This window comes from Microcaecilia unicolor, chromosome 10 (genome assembly GCF_901765095.1).
Source record: "Microcaecilia unicolor chromosome 10, aMicUni1.1, whole genome shotgun sequence".
NCBI classification, from domain to species: Eukaryota; Metazoa; Chordata; class Amphibia; order Gymnophiona; family Siphonopidae; genus Microcaecilia; species Microcaecilia unicolor.
The window spans coordinates 159,735,526-159,760,052 of NC_044040.1; the positions used below are offsets into that span (position 1 = coordinate 159,735,526).

Below are 24,527 nucleotides of genomic sequence, written 5' to 3' on the forward strand. Positions count from 1 at the left end.
CTTTATGGAGCAGCTGGTACAGGAGCTGACGAGAGAAGGAAAAATTCTAGGCCTAGTCCTTACTGGAGTGCATGATATGGTGCGGGAGGTAATGGTGCCGGGGGCCGCTTGATAACAGTGATCATAATATGATCGGATTTGATATTAGCTTAGAAGTAAGTATACATAGGAAATCAAATACGTTAGCGTTTAACTTTAAAAAAGGAGACTATGATAAAATGAGAAGAATGGTGAAAAAAAACTTAGAGGAGTGACTGCGAGGGTCAAAATTTTACATCAGGCGTGGATGCTGTTCAAAAACACCATCCTGGAAGCCCAGGCCAAATATATTCCGCGTATTAAAAAAGGAGGACAGAAGACCAGACGACAGCCGGCATGGTTAAAAAGTGAGGTGAAGGAAGCTATTAGAGGTAAAAGAAAATCTTTCACAAAATGGAAGAAGGAACTGAATGAAAATAATAAGAAACAGCATAAAGAATGTCAAGTCAAATGCAAAGCGCTGATAAGGAAGGCAAAGAGGGACTTCGAAAAAAAGATTGCTTTGGTATATTAAAAGCAGGAACCCAGCAAAAGAATCGGTTGGACCTCTAGATGACCGAGGAGTAAAAGGGGCGATCAGGAAAGACAAAGCCGTAGCTGAGAGATTAAATGAATTCTTTGCTTCGGTCTTCACAGAGGAAGATTTGGGTGGGAAACTAGTGCCAGAAATGGTATTCGAAGCTGATGAGTCGGAGAAACTTAATGAATTGTCTGTAAACCTGGAGGATTTAATGGGGCAGTTCTCGAAACTGAAGAGTAGCAAATCTCCTGGACCAGATGGTATTAATCCCAGAGTACTGACAGAACTGAAAAATGAGCTTGCGGAGCTATTGTTAGTAATATGTAATTTATCTTTAAAATCGAGCATGGTACCGGAAGATTGGAGGGTGGCCAATGTAACGCCGATTTTTTAAAAAGGTTCCAGAGGAGATCCGGGAAATTATAGACCGATGAGTCTGACGTTGGTGCCGGATAAAACTGGTAGAGACTATTAAGAATAAAATTACAGAGCATATTCAAAACCATGGATTAATGAGACAAACAGGCTTATTTTCGAAAGAGAAGGGTGCCCATCTTTTGACACAAATTGGGAGATGGGCGTTCTTCTCTCAGGGTTGCCCAAATTGGTATAATCGAAACTCGATTTTGGGCATCCCCAACTGCTTCCCGTCGCGGGGACAACCAACGTTCCCAGGGGGTGTGTCTGAGACGGGATCGGGGCGTGCCTAACAGATTGGCGTCCTCGAGCGATAATGGAAAAAAGAAGGGCGTCCCTGACAAACGCTTGGCCGACTTTACTTGGTCCATTTTTTCTTAAGACCAAGCCTCAAAAAGGTGCCCGAACTGACCAGATGACCACCGGAGGGAATCGGGGATGACCTCCCCTGACTCCCCCAGTGGTGACTAAGCCCCTCCCACCCTGAAAAAAGCAACTTTAAAAACTTTTTTTGCCAGCCTCAAATATCATACTCGGCTCCATCGCAGCAGTATGCAGGTCCCTGGGGGGGGGGGGGGGGGGGGGGAGGTTTGTTTGTGAAACTGAATATGGCCAAGACCGAACTTCTTGTCTTCCCACCCAAACCCACTTCTCCTCTACGTCCACTCTCTATTTCGGTTGATAACACCCTCATCGTCCCCGTCTCTTCTGCCCGCAACCTCGGTGTCATCTTCGACTCCTCCCTCTCCTTCTCTGCGCATATCCAGCAGATAGCCAAGACCTGTCGCTTCTTCCTCTATAACATTAGCAAAATCCGCCCTTTCCTCTCTGAGCACACCACCCGAACTCTCATCCACTCTCTCGTTACCTCTCGCCTTGACTACTGCAACCTACTCCTCACTGGTCTCCCACTTAGCCACCTATCCCCCCTTCAGTCCGTTCAGAACTCTGCTGCACGTCTTATCTTCCGCCTGAACCGATACACTCATATCACCCCTCTCCTCAAGTCACATCATTGGCTTCCGATCAGTTACTGCATTCAATTCAAGCTTCTGCTACTAACCTACAAATGTACTCGATCTGCAGCCCCTCCTTACCTCTCAACCCTCATCTCCCCTTACGTTCCTACCCGTAACCTCCGCTCTCAAGACAAATCCCTCCTTTCAGTACCCTTCTCCACCACCGCCAACTCCAGGCTCTGCCCTTTCTGCCTCGCCTCACCCCACGCATGGAACAAACTCCCCGAGCCCATACGCCAGGCCCCTTCCCTGCCCATCTTCAAATCTCTGCTTAAAGCCCACCTCTTCAAGGTCGCCTTCGGCACCTAACCTCTACACCTCTACCCAAGAAATCTAGTCTGCCTCAACTTGACATTTCGTTTTTAGATTGTAAGCTCCTTTGAGCAGGGACCGTCCTTTTTGTTTATTTTGTACAGCGCTGCGTAACCCTAGTAGCGCTCTAGAAATGTTAAGTAGTAGTAGTAGTTAGCGGAGGCGTAGTAAAGGCGTGGACGTCCTTTCAAACATTTTGGATGTCCTGAACTGCCCCCCTCCCCCCCCACAGGGACGGCCAAAGTTCAAGGGAGTGGAGGAGTGGCATAGAGGTTAGAGCACTGGTCTTGCAATCCAGAGGTGGCTGGTTCAATTCCCACTGCTGCTACTTGTGATCCAAAATCCAAATAAATAAATGGGATGTCGGACGCATAGCAAAGGCATGGACGTCCTTCTTACAGAAACATCCACATTTTGGACGTCCTCAACTGCCCGTCGCAGGGACGGGGGCATAGCGAAGGCGACTAACACTTGGACGTCCTTCACCCATACTCAAAAATAAATAAATAAGTAAAAGACGTCCCTGACGAGCACTTGGACATTTTCACCTAGACTTGTGTTTTTTTAAGGTTGTAGACAGCAATTTATTTAAGGTTCTAGACGGCTATTATACATGCAGCTTGTCTGCGTGTATGAAGCCGTCTTTGGCATGTTCTTTACATCCTGCATAAATTCCATTGCAGTAATCTAAGGGGCTTAGTACCATTGATTGTATCAGGTTGCGAAATGTTTCCCTCGGGAAGAATTGCTTCACACATTTGAGTTTCCACATTGAGTGGAACATTTTCTTTATTGTGGATGCCACTTTGCTCTCTAGTGTTAAGTTACGGTCCATTGTAAAGCCGAGGATTTTCAAGCTGTCTGAGATAGGAAGGGTGTGATCTGGGGTGTTGATACTTGTGGGGATGTCCACGCTGTTTTGGGATGAGAGGATGAGACAATGAGTTTTTTCTTTATTGAGATTTAGTTGAAATGCATTTGCCCATGATGTGCCAACCTATTTTGTTACGTTCTTCCCATTAGCGCTGTCTAGTCAGTCTCAGTGCGTTGTGTGGTTATGTGGGCGGCTTAAATCATGGTGGAAGCAAAAAGTATAGTGTCGCAAGATAAGGGATTTGCAGCCACGCTCTGCATTGAACATATGATGTGCAGTCTTGCTCACTTATGCAGTTTCTGTGAGCATATGCATTCCACCCACATTTCTAGGGTACTTTCAGCCCCCCCCCCCCCCCCGGCATGTTTTTGCGACTCATTGGATGTTTGTCCGACAGGTTGTGGATCAACCTTTAGTCTTACAAAAAACACCTCAAAGTCTGTTTTTTAAGCTTGTGAAAAAGATCACTTAATGTTCTTTATGGCACATCACAATATAACCAGACCTTTTGAATTTTTTACATTACTACTTCAGTATACAAAAAAAGTGGTTTAAATATTTCACAGTGCTTCACTCGGCATCCAAAGAAAGTGCAAAGAGATAGGCGAGTAATGTATAAAGAATACATAAACATCATGCCACAGCCTTTGTAGTTGCAGTTGCCAGTATTTAGCAAGAGTATAATCAGTTCCAAAAAAGCAGCAAATAACTGCAAAATTCCAATACATAGTACCTGCATCAGGGAACAGTCTCTGAAAGAAAAACATTTTTCTTTTTAATTTAACATCCAGCAATTTCCACCACTGTTGTAAAACACACTCATCATTAGGTGTATGCATGCCAAACATGTTTGTTCTGTTTATTTTCCCCTGTCATTCATGGGATTTTTCACTTCATTTGGGGGGTTTCCTTTTTTTTTTTTTGAGAGCTATTACACAATACTGCACATTATTGCTCAGTAGATGCACATATTGTTAAATAGTGTGCATTGTTTAATAGGGCACACTGTTGAGTAATAGCGTGCACTATTGATGACACAGGAAAACTGAGATTTTGGATTTTTCCTGTCATTGTGGCTTAAAAATGACATGAAACAGTGTGGGTTTTATGCTTTCTGAGTGACTGTATTGATGAATATGTGGATGAGCCATGACTGATTTAAAATGAATAAAAAGGGAGAGAAGGAAGGGATCCTCAGGAGCTTAGCCTAGAATGGGTAGCAGAGCTGGTGGTTGGGAGGCGGGGCTAGTGCTGGGCAGACTTATACGGTCTGTACCGGGGCTGGTGGTTGGGAGGCGGGACTAGTGCTGGGCAGACTTATACAGTCTGTACCGGGGCTGGTGGTTGGGAGGCGGGGCTAGTGCTGGGCAGACTTATACGGTCTGTACCGGGGCTGGTGGTTGGGAGGCGGGACTAGTGCTGGGCAGACTTATACGGTCTGTGCCGGGGCTGGTGGTTGGGCGGCGGGGATAGTGCTAGGCAGACATATACGGTCTGTGCCAGAGCTGGTGGTGGGAGGCAGGGATAGTGCTGGGCAGACTTATACGGTCTGTGCCAGAGCTGGTGGTGGGAGGCGGGACTGGTGGTTGGGAGGCGGGGATAGGGCTGGCCAGACTTATACGGTCTGTGCCAGAGCTGGTGGTGGGAGGCAGGGTTGGTGGTTGGGAGGCGGGGATAGGGCTGGCCAGACTTATATGGTCTGTGCCCTGAAGAGGACAGTACAAATAAAAAAGTAGCCCATATGAATTTATCTTCTTGGGCAGACTGGATGGACCGTGCAGGTCTTTTTCTGCCGTCATCTACTATGTTACTATGTTACTATGTAAAAGGGAGAGACAAAGAGGGCATTTTGCAATAATAACAGTGGTAATCAGCTAGATGTGAAATTATTAAGTAAAATGTCTTATGGACTATCTCCTATTGCAGGTACTTTGTAACAGAAGTTTGCTAAGTTGGGCTGCTGAGCTTTTTGAACTGAAATTCTAGAAGTAATTCTATCGTTGAATGCTTGCAACTGTGACTAAACTCAGGCATGGAGTTAAGAAGTATTTTTATCATACAGGAGAAATTCTGTAACAGGGAGCATCTGGTGGGCATGTCATAGAAGCCTATTCTATAATGGAAAGATGGCACCTACTTCATAGAATACTACTGTAACATGGTATATATACACATAGCATTTAGAAGTGATCATTTAGGCCAGTTAAAGCTACAGTGAGTGCCATAGAGGTGTATTTTCAAAGCACTTAGACTTACAAAGTTCCATAGTAACCTACTGTATGGAACTTTGTAAGTCTAAGTGCTTTGAAAATGAGCCCCTAAGTGTAGTATTCTATGTTATGTGTACAAGTGGGAGCACTGTCTATATGTTACCCATGCTCCCTGTATACATCCTTGCAAATGCACACTTTCCAAGTTAAGCACAGTTTAATAAATTTGATGTACTGCTTCATCAAAAAAGTCTAGGTAGTTCACAGTACTCGAGAAAAAAGCATGGAAAAGAATGTCATAATTCAAAGGAAAGAGAGAACCATATTCAAAGATGCACACTCAACAGAACTACTAACACAGAAATCTCTGCAGTAATCTGCTTGAGAAATTAGAACCAAGGCGCCTTAAACCAAAGGCTTCCATTTAAAATGGATTTTTAATTTTAAAATTGTTATTCAGCGCTTCCACCTGAATATCAGAAGGAAACAAATTCCAAAATTGGGTAGCACACACAAAAAAGGCACTTTCTTGGGTCATAGTAGTTGAGCCCTAGAGGAAGCATGAACTGCATGCCTGCAGGCATTAGAGGATCGCAAAGTTTGTCCTAGAACATAAGAACAAATTATTGAAACTAGATAGGAAGGAGTCCTATCATAAAATGCCTTATACATCATAGTTAAGATCTTGAAATTCTCTATATGCTCAATGGGAAGCCAATGGTATCATAGGAACAATGGGGTAATGGATCCCTGCCAATAACTGAATCCCTGCATTCTGCAAAGTCTTAAAATTATTTTTCAAATACCAAGTAACGTTGGCATATACAGCATTCCCATAATCCAGTTTAGAAATAAGTAGAGCATGCAAAATAGTAGCAGTGCAAGTTCTTCAAAATAAGGCCAAAGGGCCTGAGGAATACGCAGAACAGCTAACCCCAACTGAACCTCAAAATTGATCTGCTGATTGAAATCGATGATAACTCCCAAATATTTGAAGGAGTCTAAAATTTCCACCTGTCTACCTAACAAAGTGGGTGTCAGTGCAAGACGTGGCAAATGATCCACCAGCCATCAAGCCTTCGTCTCTTCAGCAATTAAAACTAGTTGATGCTTATGCAGCATGCTGGCATGTGCACACATTAACCCCAAGATTCTGTATATTGCGCCTAAAGGTCCACTCTGAAATCCAAGTGTATTCTATAACAAAATGCATATCTTAATTGGCTTAACAAACTAATCAGCGTTGAAAACAGGTCTTAATGAGCACTCATTGGCAATAATTAGAATGTATGTGCACAACTCACTAAGGGCCAGGTTTACAAAGGCACATGTTCATTAGTGCATGCTAAAAATTAGTGTGCCCAACTGTGTAGGCTCCCACAATATTCCTGTGGGCACCTACACAGTTAACATATACTAACAAATGCTAGCACACCTTTGTAAACAGAACCCTAAGAGTATTCTACGATGCAGAGCACCTAAATTCTAATGTGCACATCCAAAAAAGGGCATGGTTATAGGTGGGGAAATGGACATTTTGTTGGCATTCCAAAATTTATACACACCGTTATAGAATATGCCCTCATCTGTCTAAATCACTGGCATTTACACCACATTTCCCTTGGTGTAAATGGATGTGCGTAGTTTTAAGCGCTGTGATATCAACTAAGCATATTGTACATACCACACCTAAATATAGGCGACACAGAATACACTTAGGTGGGAATTTATTCTGCATGGAGTTTTCAGATGTCATATATAGAATCTGGCCCTAAGTGTGCACATACACGCATATGTGCTAGTATTCTAAACATTTCTGTATGTAATGCACACATAAATATTAGCACTTACTTTATAGAATTGTCTCCACAGTGACTTATAAGATTCTTCATACCCTTGTATGTTTTTAATATTCTGCTATCTAAAAAAACACATTTCAAAATGGATTAAAGGCATTGTCTTCACTGGTCTACTCTACATTTTTGACATAAAATAACAATAGAATTATTAAAAATGTGATTAAGAAACCAATAAGTCGTGATTACACTTCACACTTTTCATCACAGCAAACCCTGTTTCCAAAAGTTGCCTTATGAAGATCTATAAAGATGAAATAGAGACCACCTGTGTAGAGTCATAGGATTATTGCTGATTGGATTACTCCCAGGCCATCCCTCCAAAGTCAGTAGTCATGAGTTAAGGAAATGACTAAGGAAAGTCACAGTGAAGCCTAAGATTACTTTTTAAAACAATTACAGAGGTGTGCCATATTCTTCTAGCATATCCAAACTACCTCCCCCATTGAAACAAGACCATCAATTGCACCACTGTTAGCTAAAGTCTCTTATAGAGATCTACTGCAGCTGAGCAATAGAACTCCCATACCTAGGGCAATTCTGATGCCTCTTAAACAAAAATGCAACAAACAGGAACAAGGCAAAAAAACTTGCATGCAATCATGAACTTTAGTAGGATAGGTGAGAGGAACATTAAAAATATATGGACATGAAAACAAAGAGAAGACAATTAACATTTGTTCTTATAACATGTCCTATCCAACAGTACACATGTCAACCAGCAGGATATAAATCGCTTCCATATACATTGAAACCACCTAATGGAAGTCCAAGAGAATTTGCCCCATTGTTAACACCCTACACAAAAAAATCAGGGAGAGAAGATAAGGCTGCAATCTGATCTTAAAACATCAGATCTAGTCATGCTTCCCAGTGCTTAGTAATTTGGACTGATTTCATGTGAGCAGGCCTTGGATACAATTAAACTTGTTATTGATGTTATGATTGCATAACTTTTCTTCTTTTTTGTAAGTCTATGAAAGGCTATCAAAATCTAGTAAAATTAATGAATTGATTTTGAAAATAATAATTTAAAGAAAACAATCCTGAGCGAGTGAGCAACATTATTATAATTTAAAATGGTAGACTTGTAAAATGTGTAAGAAAGTTGCAAATGCAAAATTAGATAAAATAAAGACATTAAATAAGGAACTTGGTAGAGATGGTGTCCACATAGTTCTCGATGCAAGAAGTAGTAGTTGATGAAAAACATGTTTACAGATACATGTATTTTAAGACAGAAAAATGTTATTTTGGCTCCTGAATAATAAGATTAGAGACAGAGAAAATATGCAATATTGTTGCTCAGTAAAGGGAGAGCTTTATTTCAAGCATCTTAGCATCTCTTAGGAACACAGTTTCCTGGTATTGTACGGTTAAGGTGTGCTGCTGAATTGCATACTATTCATTTATTGTTATCAATCATACCAGTGATACATGGGCTGATTCCTATGGGAACAATATGGTGTGACTTTCTGTACTGCAGATATTTTAGTGTAGTCTACTAATACATAAAGTAGAAGTTTTCAAAGTTTATTACAGATTGAGCCATCTGGATAAAATTGAGTTTGATGTTTCCTATATAGACAACATCTGTGCAATAGGGAATACATCCTAGTAAAGTATTCATGGTTTGTGCCTATTGTCTATCTTTGAATAATGAATTTAAAATTTATGAGTGTAGATTTTAAAAAAAGTTATCAAGATGAAACTGAGAATCCATAACTGCATGTACATATGAATCACATACTTATATTTAATTTTCTTAAGAAGATTTCATTGAAAGGTTAAAAATGCTCATCCAATTGCATAATTATTTACTACCAAACTCTGTACTTGCAAATTAACATATAATAAGCATGAAATACCTTTCTGCTTTTTTCTTGCCTTCTCTTAATGGGGAAGCACAGGGGGTGGGTGAAGAAAGGATCTCTCCAATTCATTCAAGAGGGGGGGAGTGGTCAAGATGATGGCACTAACCTAGTGAGCTCTGTGAGTTCCCCTCTGCTGTCTCTCTGATTTTCCTGCTTTTATGATGCCTCATACAAAGAGGAAGGAGGGTTGTGAGATCCGCTCCCCCGCCAACTCTGACCCCTTCCCCTATTCAGCAGGGAATAGAGTGCTATGCTATCGGGTCTACAGCAAATAGTACCTTGGTTGAAGGCTCTACTTTGATGAGGAAGGAAGGAGCAACCTCCACACAGGAATATGATGTCACACTATCTCCCCCAGATTCCAGTCAGCTGCCGTGTTTGGCGTTTTCAGCGGCAGCACCAGAGGTGGTTCAAGTGCCGCATGAATCGGCTTTGCAAACCTCGGGTAGGGACGGTGATCTGTTTGAAATATGCCATGGAGATGAGAGTGGTGGTGGAAGAGAGATTTCTCTGTAACCCACGGCGACATCTGTGTCAAGGAAGAATGGATATTATTTTTTTATAACTATTTTTCTTATTTTTTAAATGTCTTTTTTCTGTATTTCTGAAAAAGTGTATACTTATATTTTTGGTTTGAAAATCTGCATAATAGGAGGAACTTTCCTGAAATTCATGTATCCACATTTCTTTAGACCTAGCATGATGGGACTGCAGATGTCCAGTTCGGAACTTGGTTCTGTGGGTCCTCCCAAGGAGACAGATGTCTCACTAAGCTCATATGTTTGGCAATTGTTATGCCTGGGGAGGCATATTGAATTCTGGATAGTTTTGTGGAAGCACTTCAGAGGTCAGTACACTGGAGGGACTGCTGGGGAGAGTAGTTTTCTGGCACTTTATTAATGCCTCATGGTGAGTTATCTGCTGGAGGGTCCTCTAAGTTAAGGGTAGAGTCATTGCAGGTTCTCCAGTATGCTGAAACTAAAGTGGATGAATTTGAGGCTGGGGATATCACATGTGCTATTCCTCAAGAGTTGAGACACCTGTCTTCTCAGGTAACATGAGAGCACCACCAAGGTTTTTGTATCTTATGTGGTCAGAATTGCATAGAGAATTCTCTGGTTGCTCAAATGGATTCAGCCCTGGTTTCTTTGGAATATCAGCATAGCACTCTGGTGGACAGAGTTGATTCCTCAGAGCACCATGTGTTCATCCTGGAGCAGACCGCTATGCTACCTTTTTGTGTGCTCCCTCCAGACACTTACCTTTATTCATGTTATAACTCTTTCCTTCCCCATTGCCCTTTTGTTTCTGTTGATTGTCTTGCTTGTTTGAATGTAGTCTTTTTTTCCATCTTCCCATGAAAGAGGAAGACAGAGGTTAGAAATGTGGTATTGGGGAGTAGTTGAAAGAATGGAATAGGAGGCTGGGTAAGAGGGTGAGACCAGAAATGGGAGAGCTATGGGGTGTCAGAAGGAGATGGAAAGTTGATAGGTAGGTGAAAGGAAACAGGAGATGGAGAACTGGAAGGTAAGAAAGAGGGTGAAACTTGAGTGGACAGAAAGAGAAAAGAAAACATGTAGGAAATAACTAAAAGGGAAAGATCAGTGTGTCAGACAGGTGTAGCAGAGGAATGGAACAAGGCAGGAAGAGAGGGGAGAAAGGATGAATGGGCAACTGATGGAAAGAGCAGAAGGCAGGAAAACAGAACACAGAAACTGGAATGAGCTTGATGGGAAAAATATATCCAAAGGTAGAACATAAGTTTTATTTTGAATTTATTAACTGGAATATGTTAGCTTTAGGAAATGTGCATTGCAAATGGCTTTCATGCATTTGTTTTTATTTCTTCAGTGTTACGATATATGCTGAGTTTTACTTCATGGGGTTCTCAGTTCAAATTTTGTCTTCATATTTCTATTTGTAATCTGTGACTCCTTGTTCTGTATTTGATAAGGGTCTTTTTGTGTTTTGGATATGACTGAGGTGTGGTATTCTATATATAGTTTTGTGAAGAACTTGTTAGCAGTTCTGTTTTGCCTGTAGTTGGTGTATTGGTGTTTTAGGGCCCAGTTTAATGGTTGTGGTGCTTCCTATTCATAGGTACAGTTCTTGCTGTTTGAATCATAGGATTAGAGCTACTGTCATATGACATGCTTGCTACATTTATGTTAGGATTTATTTTAGGTTTTGTATTTCACAATGTGTCTGGAAGTGGAGAGATTTATATTACTGTTCCTCCAATGACATGAGAATCAGAATTTTTTTTTTGTATAGTGACTGTCGAGAACTTTCCTTGTTCTGATCTGTATCTGTTGTTGGGGAAAGATTGGATTTTGTGGATGTAGAGTTTATGTATATTGAAAACAAATAAGAGGAAAGCTTTTTTCACTCAAAGAGAACTTAAGCTGTGGAAGTCGCTGCTGGAAAATGTGATAACAGCGGTTGGCGTATCTGGATTTAAAAAAAAGGTTTAGACAAGTTCCTAGAGGAAAAGTCCATAGTCTGTTATTCAGATGAACATGGGGGAAGCCATTGTTTGCCCTGGAATTGGTAGCATGTAATGTTACTACTAATTAGATTTCTGCCAGGTACTTGTGACCTGGATTGGCCACTGTTGGAAACAGGATACTGGGCTAGATGGACCATTGGTCTGACCCAGTGTGACTGTTCTTATGTTCTTACAGTAAACGTATTGTTCAAGTTTAAGTCTGAGTTTTTTAAGAGCCACTGTAGCTGCATTTCCTTACATCTCTAGGGCCTGGGGCAGACTGACCATTGGGACTTTTGATAGGTGGTTAGGAGTCTATGATCCTTATTGCCAGTGTCCTAGACCAATGTCATTCAGTCCCTGCAAGGGCCTCTCAGTAAAGACATGAGTCTGTTTTGACTAAGAGGCAAGGGGTTATTTCATTGCGAACTTCATTTAAATCTACATTTTCCTTGTTTATATGTTGTGAAATTTCAGAATAATAATAATGGCTCTTGGACAGTTAAATTGCTTGTGCAGGGCTATCCACTTATATTCAGCAGCTCTTAACGGGTTAGTGCTCCTGAATATGACCACAGACCACTAAAATGAGAGCAAGCTATTTTGTGGGCAGTCCAGGGGTGGACTTGACACTTATGCTGTTAATTGCTGATATTCAGCACTTAAACACCCAAGTTAAGTAGCCAAATCAGACCGCATAAAAGTCAGTCCTATCTTTGTGGTGTCACTTAAACGGTTAAGTGCTGAATATCACAGCTAACAATATAAATATAGGCAGTCACATAAACCCAAATATTCAGTGCCAGTGCCTGGACATTGCCTGCCATTGAATATCCAGGAATAATGCCGGTGGAGGATAAGAAAACATTCACCGCTACCAACTGAATATCTGCCGCTATGTTATGACTCCCTGTAACTCCAGTATTGATAATATAGTTTACTTGGCTAGTGCTATTGTGCCCTGTTTTCCATTATTGGAGTGCCCCATGTGCTTACTCCTAATTCTAATCATTTATATAGTGCTACTAGATGTATGCAGTGCTGAACATATTATATGCATGCACTTTCTCTGTTCCTAAAGGGCTCACAATCTAAGTTTTGATACCTGGGACAATGGAGGGTTAAGTGACTTGCCCAAGGTCACAAGGAACTGCAATGGGAACTGAACCCAGTTCCCCAGGATCAAAGTCTGCTGCACTAGCCACTAGGCTACTCCTCCACTTCCTCTTATGTGTTACTTTGTGTATACCTGACCTTGATTTGTATCTGCCATTTTCAGGGCACAGATGCCCAGCACTAGCCCCGCCTCCTCCCACTGGCTCTGCCACCCAATCTCCGCTAAACTTCTTTACCTTTATCTTTTTAAAATTAGCTTACCTTTATCTTTTTAAATTAGGTTTTTCTTATTTTATATTTTTTTTGTTTTTTTGTCTTAATATGATTTGTGTACTTTGGAATTCTTAAGCAAAATTTATTTTATGCTGAAATTGATATAAATAAAAATTGGGAAATTAGGCTAGGGCATCTCACAGCAAAGACAATGTTTCATTAGCTTTGATTTATTGAACCATTTCAGTAATTGCAGCTGAATATTGTAGGAATGATCACATAGCACTTTACAGATGTTAGTTGATTCCCATAATGCTGTTTAGTATTCTTAATACAGGTGTGGAAACCTGTGGGAATTGGATGCAAACAAGTGTATGAAGAATCCATAATTAAACTGGTAAATTTAGCTTTGCAGTGACTGTTCTAATGGTCCTTGACCCAGCTCCCAGCAGCTGATATTATGAAATTAACAACCATATGGCTCTTTAATATAGCCATACTCTTTCAGCTGGGCTGCTCACATCATACTAAGTCAAAGTTCCATTCTAAGATTATTTACTTGGTTTGGTTATATCATCAAGCCGTAGCTGTTAAGGGTGAAAATATTTAAACAACAATGTCGTTAATTATTTTAATTATGTTCATTGTGTGGTTAATTGTAGGAGCTTCATCAGGTGCAATCGACCTATTACCTGCCCCCAGTGCAGCCACCAACTGGACAGCTGGGCTGCTGATGGATAGCAATGGCATGATTTTTAAGTTCGATGGCAAGCAAGGGATCAAGATTCCTGATACAATTGTACCAAAGAATTTGACTGATCAGTTCACAATAAGCATGTGGATGAAGCATGGACCCAGCCCAGGCATGAGAGCTGAGAAGGAAACAATCCTATGCAATTCAGACAAAACAGGTGACATACAAGTATATTCAATTATTCACATTTGCAACAATCTGAATTTCTAGTTAATAATAGGGCAGGTCTATAACAAGGAACTCAAATTATTTGCTCTTTGCATGTGTAAATGTAGTAAAATTGAGCATTGATGCGCATAGGCAACCTAAGTACTATTGTATAAAAGCACACCTAAGTGAATTCTATATATTGTACTGAAAAAAGTGCTATTCTGTAAGCCACACTAAGTTAGGCCCAGTTTATAGAATATCGCTTAAGCCTGGGAATCGCGCCTAAGTTTAGGCACGGCCATTTGCACCAACTGAAACGTGGTGTAAATGTACGTGCCTAAATTAGAATTAGGGGGATATCCCGGGATTCTATATATGGCGCCTTAATTTCTGTGAGGAAATCGAAGAGTATTCTATAACAATGGACATAATTTAATTGGTTATCTAATCAGTGCTGCTAATTGGATGTTTGGTATTAATTAAGATTTACGCACACAATTCGCTAAGCGTATACTGTAATATGGTGCGCCTAAATTCTAAGGGCCCTGTTTACTAAGATACGTTAGTGGTTTTTAGTACGCCTACACTTAGTGCGTGCACTACCCATGTAGGCACCTATAGGGATATTGTAGGCACGTACATGGTTAACGTGCGTACATGATTAATGCACGTTAAAAATGTTAACGTGCTGGCCCTAATTCACATAGTTGAAAAGGGGGGCATGGCCATGGGCAAGGCGTTGGCGTTTCTAACATCTATGTGCATTGTTCTAGAATACACCTACTCTGCACCTAATTTAGGTGTTGGGATTTACTCCAAGTAAAACATGGCATAAATGGCCACAACTACTTTTGGTCGCATGGAGAGATGTTTTGCATTATTCTATATACCATTTAAAAATTGTCACCAAAGTGATCACAGCATTTATATCTTTGTAACAGTGTTGGATGCACTTAAATTGCTTTTTCTGGTCCCAAACTAAATATAATGCAATCTGCTTAAGTGCAAGGGTCTGGGACCAAAGAAATACATGCAGTTAACTGGAGCGTGCACTTAACCGTTGTGACCCAAAGAAGCTTGACATCTGATAAACATATGTACAGTACTGTTTAATATACATACAGTATACAGTCTCCGCTAACTGACATTATACAATCTCCGTTAACTGACGTTAGGCTTACTTGAAGTAATCAGTCATAGTCCTCTGTACACTCTTTTGTCTGTGAGTTCCATAGACTACGTCTGCCAGGCGATAAAAACTGTCATAGCACTGACATCCAGTGGCCTCCAGATAGGCACGGTGTTGAGACTCTCCAGCACTCTTGCAAAAGTGACAGGAGGTTGTTGAATTTCGTCAGCATGTGCCTCGCTGCTCATTTCATCATCTGTTTCATCATCAGCCTTTGCCTGCGTGTAGGTGCATATCTCGACATCAGTGCTGTCGTCAACTGTTTGTAGATCGTAATCAACAGCTACGTAGTGATGAAACTCCTCTTCAGTAACACCGGCTGGGATGCCAGTAGCCTGTTCATCTGACGTGTTTGCAACAGCTGCATCTGTTTCATCCCTCTCCACATCCTTAACAAAGCTTGTCCGCTTGTAGCAGTTCACAATGGTTGCCTGTGTAACATCATTCCAGGCTTCTTTCTGCATATGTAGGGAATCCAACAGTGATAGATTATGAGCCAGTTCAACAGCACGTTTATCCTTGCCAGTCTGGTCATCCATAACGCTCATCAGACAACATAGCACAAGAGCCCGATAATGTTGTTTGAAATTGGCTATTATGCCCTGATCCATAGGTTGGATCAGAGAGGTAGTGTTTGGTGGCAGGAAGACCACCTTGACATTAGGCAGCCTGACATCATCACTGTGTGCAGCACAATTATCACAAAGCAACAAAATCTGATGCTTTTGTGTCCGCATTCTAGTGTCTAACTTCTTTAGCCACTGCTTCCAAATTTCCCCAGTCATCCATGAATTTGCGTTAGCCTCGTATGACACAGGAAGTCGCTTAACATTCTTGAAGCAACGGGGCTGTTTGCTCTTTCCAATGATGACTGGTTCCAACTTCTCACTCCCATCCATATTGCAGCAAAGGAGGATCGTCACTCGGTCCTTTGATGTTTTACTTCCTGTAGTTTCGGCTTGTTTGAATGCAAGTGTTCCATTAGGAATTGCTCGCCAGTAGAGACCGTTTTCGTCAGCATTGAAAATGTCACGCGGTGCAAACTCGTTCAAGATGGTAGGAAGAATTGAAACAACTCAATTTTCAGCACCAAAGTCATCAGCATCTTGTTTTTCACCATGCTGTTTCTTGATTTTTATTTATTTATTTATTTAGATTTTGCTCACACCTTTTTCAGTAGTAGCTCAAGGTGAGTTACATTCAGGTGCACTGGATATTTCTCTGTCCCAGGAGGGCTCACAATCTAAGTTTGTACCTGTGGCAGTGGAGGGTTAAGTGACTTCCCAAGATCACAAGAAGCAGCAGCATAGGCGGTCGGTGGCCCAACTGTTTGGGGAGGCTAAAGGAGGCGGGGTGGGGCCAGGGGTGGAGCTTAAATCCATAATTGTCTGATAACACACAGAAAAAAAATAAAAGTAAAAGTCACAATTAATACCTTTTATTCAATTTAGATATTAGATATGTATCATATGTCAAAGAATAAAGTGGTTGCTCAAAGCATATACTAACCACAATCGCTCAACTGCAAAACACTATGCACAACTTTGTGCAAAAACACACTCAGAACCTTACTGTACCATAAATATTACACTGGGCAGAACCTAATACACCAATATACCACCCATATGGAAAATGCAGACCGTCAACAATATGAAACAAGGGATCATAATATCACAATTCTCATGTACAGCCACAAAACACCCTATTTCATGTTTAATGTGGGATAAAATGCCATAAATAAGTAAATAGATATAAACGTTTAATGTTGAGCACCTGATTCTCAAAGTGGACTTATTCCAAACACTATAATGAAAATAAAATGATCTTTTCTACCTTTGTTGTCTGGTGACTTTGTTTTTCTGATGATGCTGGCCCAGTATCTGATTCTGCTGCTATCTGTCCTCTTAACTCCGTTTCCAGGGCTTCCTTTCCATTTATTTCTTTACTTTCAGCCTTTCTTCTTCATTTCTTGTCCTACATCCGTAAGTAAAAGCTGGGTCCTCCGCAGACTTGACTGTCCAGTGGATCCAGCTTCTGCCTATTTTCTCCATCCATGTGCAGTTTTTCTCCTCTTTTCCTTTTCCCTCATCTCCTTCCTCTCTCTTCCCTCCCCTCCCCTCTATGTCCAGCAATTTCTCCTCTCTCCCTGGGCCCAGACCTCCCATCCATGTCCATCCATGCTCCTCTCTCCCCTGCCCCCTCCATTCATCCATATCCAGCAATTCCTCTCTCTCCCTGGGCCCTGCCCTCCCATCCATGCTCCTCTCTCCCCTGCCCCCCTCCATTCACCCATATCCAGCAATTCCCCTCTCTCCTTGAGGCCTGCCCTCCCATCCATGTTCATCCATTCTCCTCTCTCCCCTGCCCCCTCCATTCACCCATATCCAGCAATTCCCCTCTCTCCCTCAGCCCTGCCCTCCCATCCATGATCCTCTCTCCCCTGCCCCCCTCCATTCACCCATATCCAGCAATTTCCCTCTCTCCTTGAGCCCTGCTGTGCCCTCCCATCCATGCTCCTCTCTCCCCTGCCCCCTCCATTCACCCATTTTCAGCAATTCCCCTCTTTCCCTGAGCCCTGCCATCCCATCCATCTCCCTCTCTCCCCTGCCCCAACTGCCCACCTTCTTCTCCGCACCAAGATTCCTTTACTTTTTTTTTCTTTCAAATTTACCTCCGAGTCTGGCAGCGCAGCGTTAGTGAAAGCGCTTCTCTTCGCTCAGTGCCCCGCCTTCTTCTGACGTCATGATGTCAGAAGAAGTCGGGACACTGAGCGAAGGGAAGCGCTTTTACTGTGAGCGCTTTCACTGACACTGTCGCTGCGCTGCCGGACTGGAGGTAAATTTAAAAGAAAAAAAAGGAAAGGGATCATCATCTTGGGGGAGAGAAGAGGGCGGGCAGTTGGAACGAGCGGCGAGCCCCGGGCGTCGTCGGCGTCGTCATCAGGAGGATCCGATCTTCGGCTCAAGCCTCTGATACCGGGCGCCTATGAGCAGCAGCAGGATTTGAATTGGCTACCTCTGGATTGCAAGACCGGTGCTCTAACCACTAGGCCACTCCTCCACTCCACTCCACACTTATGTTGTTCCTCTCCTTCCATCTTTCCAACCATCCAACAGTGGCTTTGAATTCAGTTAGTCCAAGACTTTCAGCTAGCTGATTAGCTTTCTCCATAAGCAGTGGACCACTAACAGGAAACTGTCTGCTCCTGACTTGAGAAAACCACCGAAGAAGAGTATCTTCTACATCCTCAGCTTTTCCCGCCCGTTTTCGTTTCCTGTGTGGATTTGTATTGTTTTGCTAGTCTTCCAGAAGCTGACCTTTCTGTTTCAAGATAAGTGAAATTTGACTGGGATTGACACCATATTCTTTAGCAATAGATGCTTGACTTTGTTTGTTTTCTAATTTTTTAAGACCTTCTATTCTTTCAACCAGTGTTAAAGTCTTACAGTTGCGCAACGACGACGACTCCTCCAGCGTATACTCTAACAACTTTCTTTTGCTTATTCTGCCTGTGGCAGTTAACCAACGAGATTACAAATTTATCGCCCTTTTGTCACATGCAAATCAGCTTCCATATTCCATGCATGCGCTTATGCGGAGTCTTTCCTGAATAGGAGCAGTCTTAAACCATGCATATAAGCGAATCTTGCACTTATCAGTGGTGCGCTAAACCGAAGTTTGTCCCCATAGAAATTGATGGTGACAAACACGGGACCGAAGTACGGCATGCAGTTAGAGCATGCGCTTATCTGACGTGCACTTTAATGGAGTGCACTGTATTTGGCAAGCAGCTTGAATAAAATCTGATGATATATTTTGAAAATACAAAGATTGGAAGGGATATTCTTATGTTTTATGTTTAAACATTTTTTATTGCACCAGTAAACAATACAAATTCAAAACAGTATATGCAATACTATATCTGTCTATCTATCTACACAAACACAATATGAAAAACTCTTCCCCTACCTTCCCATCAACCTCCTTAGACTGAAACACTCCCTTCTATACCCAACCCCACCCAGAATCTCAGCTGAGTTCCCAATCTTTCCAGCCCTATCCATCTGTGCTGTAACTATAAACACTGAAGTGGAGACCCTGTGCTAAAATAATATGTCTTGTGGTAAAATGACCCATCTTAACAGTAGCCCACATTAATAACTTCCCCCTTAATGATGAATTATAGGATTGAACTACTGTAAAACCTAGCAAGAGGTCTGAGCTCTAGAACCTCTCACCATAACCGTATGCTCCCTTCTTCTACCCTGTCCCCCTCCCTTTCCTTTCTGTCCCCCCCCCCCACCTAACTGATACTGGGATAACTGAGACCTCCTTCTATTAAAAGTGAACCCCTTAAAGTTATGATTTTATTGAGTACACACATGAGATTGCTTATTGAGGATATTACAACCCTAGTTGTTTACACTCAGGAGGGACCAGCAAGAAATAAGTATAAATAACTTAGAAATCTAGCAGTAAGGATTCTCAAAAAGAATCTGTGAGAGAAAAACTTTAGGGAATGCATTAATTAGTCACTTGTGCAACTGTTTTACTCCATGCTGAGGTACCTTTGTGTGTGATTCAAGTGATGTTACAGTGCTGATTTTAGATATGAACTTTAGTAAATTTTTTCTTCAGAAATCATACATAAAGATGGTTACCTGCTTGCAGTGTAACAAGTAGTAGTTGTTTTGGAAGCTGTGTATTACGAATAATGATAATAATAACAATTCAGGGTCTGTGTTTTTGGCATATATAATTTGGCTGCACTGAAAGATTCAGGTTCTAGAGACATGCATTCATTTGAAACAACATAGAAAATGTTTTCATGTTTTTAACTTGAAACAACAGGACTCCCCCCCCCCCCCCCCCCATTAAGTTTTTTTTTTCCTGTCTTGGAAAGAGCGTGCACTGTTCACACAGAGTGTACATTTTTCACAAACAGTGTGCATTCTTTGTGAAAGAATGTGCACTGTTTTCTGGTAACACATGCATATATGCACTGTTTGTGATTGTGCAAATAACACGACTGGGAAATGGTGCACACTATTTCCCGATAGTGCATATGCACCCTTCCTGACATTGCTTCTGAAGCAAAACTAGAATACAAACATAAATTGAAACCAAACCAAACTAAATTTACCATGAACGACATGGGAAAGTAAACAAAACAAAAATATCTTGGGCTGCACACCCCTGTCAGATTCAGATGGTTTTAAAAAAATTAACCCTGTTTGTTTCGCTTTCAGAAATGAATCGTCACCACTATGCACTGTATGTGCATAATTGCCGACTTGTCTTTCTGTTACGTCGAGATTTTGACCAGGCAGACACTTTTCGACCTGCAGAGTTCCATTGGAAGCTGGATCAGGTACCCCTCTGTTACTGGTTGTCTGAAATAAAATTTGCGTTTCTTAATACCTTGAATTTGGAAATTTAACAAATTCTGTCAAATCTTTTTTTTTTATCTATTAAGATCCGAGTTATTTTGGGTCTGTTCTACATTATAGTCACTATATTGTTCACTTTATTACAGAATTGAATTGTGCATTCTTTAGTTCTGATGAAGCATGAACACAAAGGTTTACAAAACTGAGAGATTATTATAGAGCAATGCAGTATGTGACCATTTCTGACAAAGGGTGACTAAAGTCACCAGAAATGAAAAATGAGGTTTTAATGAATTCTGTTAGAGCAAACAATTTGTAATACAACAGTCCAAACCCATAAGTACATAAGTATTGCCATACTGAGAAAGGCCAAAGGTCCATCAAGCCCAGCATCCTGTTTCCAACAGTGGCCAATCCAGGTCACAAATACCTGGCAAAATCCCAAAAAAGTACAAAACATTTTAGACTGCTTATCCCAGAAATAGTGGATTTCCCCATGTCCATTTAATAATGGTCTATGGACTTTTCCTTTAGGAAGCCGTGCAAACCTTTTTTAAACTCCGTTAAGCTAACCGCCTTTACCACTCTGGCAACGAATTCCAGAGTTTAATTAGACGTTGAGTGAAGAAACATTTTCTCCGATTTTGTTTTAAATGTACTACATTGTAGCTTCATCGCATGCCCCCTAGTCCTAGTATTTTTGGAAAGCATAAACAGACGCTTCACATCTACACGGTCAACTCCACTCATTATTTTATAGACATCTATCATATCTCCCCTCAGCCGCCTTTTCTCCAAGCTGAAGAGCCCTAGCTGCTTTAGCCTTTCCTCATCCTTTTATGTGAAAAAGAATAAAGTTTACAGAAGTTCAAACATGTAACTTTTGCAGACCGTTTCTGGACTCATAACATGAAGAATCGGCCATTCTCAATATTTTGGATCCACTGTTTGTCACCTTTCCCAGAAATGGTTACATATATTTGAAACTGTGCTTTTTTAAGATAACTAGGGAAGAGAATTATAGCATGTAGATTGTATCATAGTAGACTCATCCTTTGAATTATTAGGGTGCATTACAATTGTTACTGCGTGTTATTTTACCTACTTACTAATACTACCCTTTAGTGGTATTAACACACTCCAGCACAGTTGTGATAACTCTACTCTCAATGAGGTCAGCATTCAGTCACACAGAGAACATATGATTTGAAACATCTAATGTAGACGGCTTACATTCATATTCAGCAACACTCTCCTTATAGGGGTCAACATTCAAAAGGGTTAAACCATGCTGAGCCAGTCTCCAATATTCAATGCCACATAACCAAGCAGTGCCTCTGAATATTGATTCTAACCGCCCATTCTCAAACTGGACAGTGGAAGAATGGTCTGGGGGTAGAGTTAGGAAGGAGCCAACGATATTCATTACTAGTGCCCACATAGCTAAGCAATTGGATATGACCACACAAAAGGCTGTCCTAACTTTGGTTGTTTATTCTCTATATGGTTACTGGAACTGATTATTGGCCCTGCATAACTTCTGGGTTGCTCCAATCCCCTCCTCAGTGCTCTCCATGCTCTAATCCTCACCTTGATGCTCACCTGTGCTCTTATCCTCACCCCGAAGCCAATACTCCAAACTTCAGCCCGATATCCCCCTCCATGCTCTGATCCTCCACATCTCTGATCTCTCCCCTCGTGGATACAGTTCACTGACATCTCCCCCTCCCACACACACACACACACACCTAACCACAGACAACCTTGGGACTTCTTGAGAGGTGATCTCTGGTAGTCTAGTGGGATGGGGCAGAAGTAATCCCTCCTCCTCTTTCTCTGGCTAGCTCTGGATTCAAAATGGCAGCACTGACCCCTACCAGTAGTCTATATAAGGAAATTTGCCCTTATTAGGAAGGCTGAACCCTACAGCTGTACCACGAGACTACTGCTAGGGGGTCAGTACCAGCATTTTGAACCTGAGATCAGACAGGATGGGATGAGAAGGGGACTGCTGCTGCCCAATCTCACTAAATTACTAGAGATCACCTCAAGGAAAGCCCTGAGAGTGCCCAGGGGACTTGAGGAGGGGATGCTAAGGGATGGGGGATCAGGGTGAGGATTGGAGCACAGAGGGGGATATCATAAGGATCAGTTGGGTGACATCCTGGTCAATATTCAGATTCTATGTAGCACAACTTAAGTTGTGCATGCAAATGTGGTCATGTTCTGTATTTGTACTTGCAACTTAATTAGCTAACAAGCCAATCATCACCAATAATTGCCACTTGAAAAGCAATTACTGACACCAATTGGCATTAAAATTTACATGCACAACTTTCTAAGCATATTCTGTAAAATGATGCACATAAATTCTAAGGGATATAGCTAAAAAGGGATTGTGGTCATAAGCTTGGAATAGGCGAGTCGTGAGTGTTCCTAAAATCTATGTGCATTGTTATAGAATACACTCGATCCATGCCTAATATAGTCATCTGCATTTACACCAAGTTTTCCTTGGCGTAACTGCCCATAACTAACTTTAGTCATGTGGATGGGCTTTAGGTATATTCTATAGGTGTACTTTATAGAATAGGTGTATTTTTTTTGCTCTGATTTTTTTAGGCATGCAATATAGAATCTAGCCCTAAGTGTCTTATATGGATCCCAGCTGAATATCGTCTGGGACCCACATAACTGCCGACAGCCAACACATTTCCAGTCATACCCTGATATTTAATGCTGGTGCCTGGACACGGCCTGGCATTGAATATCCAGGTCTAAATGATCAGACAACAGTTGGTACTTATAAAACCACTGACCGCAGCTAGCTGATTTTTGACTGGTTTGGTGGCACTGCTAAATATGTACCATAAGTTGAAACATCCAGTTTCAAGTTAAACGTGTGGCTGTCCAACCTAGACATTTAGGGCCCAATATTCATCCGGCGGAAGTGAGCATTTTGCTTACCAACAACGGAGTCATTCCCAGATATTCAAATCCGGGACCTGTGTGGGCTTCAGCTTAGAATATCTGATTATTTTTAAGCCAGCTGATTCTTCCTCTATTGCTGTTTTTCCCCTATAATAGCTATAAGAAAATAAAATTTAAAAGAGCAAAAAAACTAACTGTGACAGCAGGAGAAGCAGAATCAGGCAGGAGAAAGCTAATTATAAGGTAGAATTAAGGTTAATTATAAGGAAATACTGAACTGTTTTCAGCAGTCTGTTGAAAATATTAATTAGAAAGACACTTAAACAAGGTTTTACTGAAATGTTCATTTTTAACATTCACTCACGTGCAGCTGGAGCTCCTTATAATGTAGTGGTGAAAGTAATATGACTGTGCCAGAACCCTTCCAGTAGCCAGCATTGGTACTACAGTATATGCCACTGTTCTTATGCACTGTTGACAGCAACAGCTTCCTCTTCTCATAGCTCCTGCACTTTGTAAATCACAGAAAAGGAATTGCCTGCCTGCTTCCTTCTTCCTCTTCTAAACTCTCTCATGCTGCTTCTCAGTGGCATACCAAGGGTGGGGCAGTCCGCCCTGTGTGCAGTTAGCAAGGGGGTGTGCTGAGCAGTTGCACAGTTGTTGGTTCTGCTGGTCCTCCCCCCTCTGATGTCAACTTCCTGTACCGGGTTAGGAGACAGGCAGAGCCGACAGCTGCATGACTGCTCTGCTCCTTGCTTAGAGGAGGGAGGGAGATGTGCCTGGAGGAGGGGGGGGGGGTGCTCCGTCCCGGGGGGTGTGGTAGTGATGCACCTGGAGGAGGAGGGTGCTCTGTCCTGGGTGGCAACCAAGCTAGGTAGGCCACTGCTTCTTCTAACCCTATTCTTACACATTCCTCAGATCTATCTCCCTGACTAGTCACCTGCCACATTCTTAGGCTGTCACTTTCTGCTGCAACCATCCCTGTTCTCATGCCTGCTCAAGAATACTTGATCCTATTGTTGATAAGATCCTACTGTTGAATGATTTGTGAAAGAAATTAGCCATAAGAATAGTAGTAATGCCAAAAAAAAGGCTATAAGACTTACAGGTAAAATCAAATAAAGTGTGGAGTTCAGAAAACCATCTAAATAAGCTAATGTTTTGTTATAAAGACT

At 41.7% G+C, this 24,527-nt stretch overlaps 1 protein-coding gene across 1 annotated transcript in view; it reads left to right on the top strand.

Annotated features, from left to right (window-relative positions):
* The window catches only part of CLSTN2 (calsyntenin 2), a 1,123,462-nt gene that overhangs the window by 767,960 nt on the left and 330,975 nt on the right, over window positions 1–24,527 (top strand). The window contains exons 8-9 of the mRNA XM_030216144.1: window positions 13,601–13,849; window positions 20,281–20,402. Of these exons, the coding sequence (XP_030072004.1) occupies window positions 13,601–13,849; window positions 20,281–20,402 (371 nt within the window). The remainder of the gene's footprint in view (window positions 1–13,600; window positions 13,850–20,280; window positions 20,403–24,527) is intronic.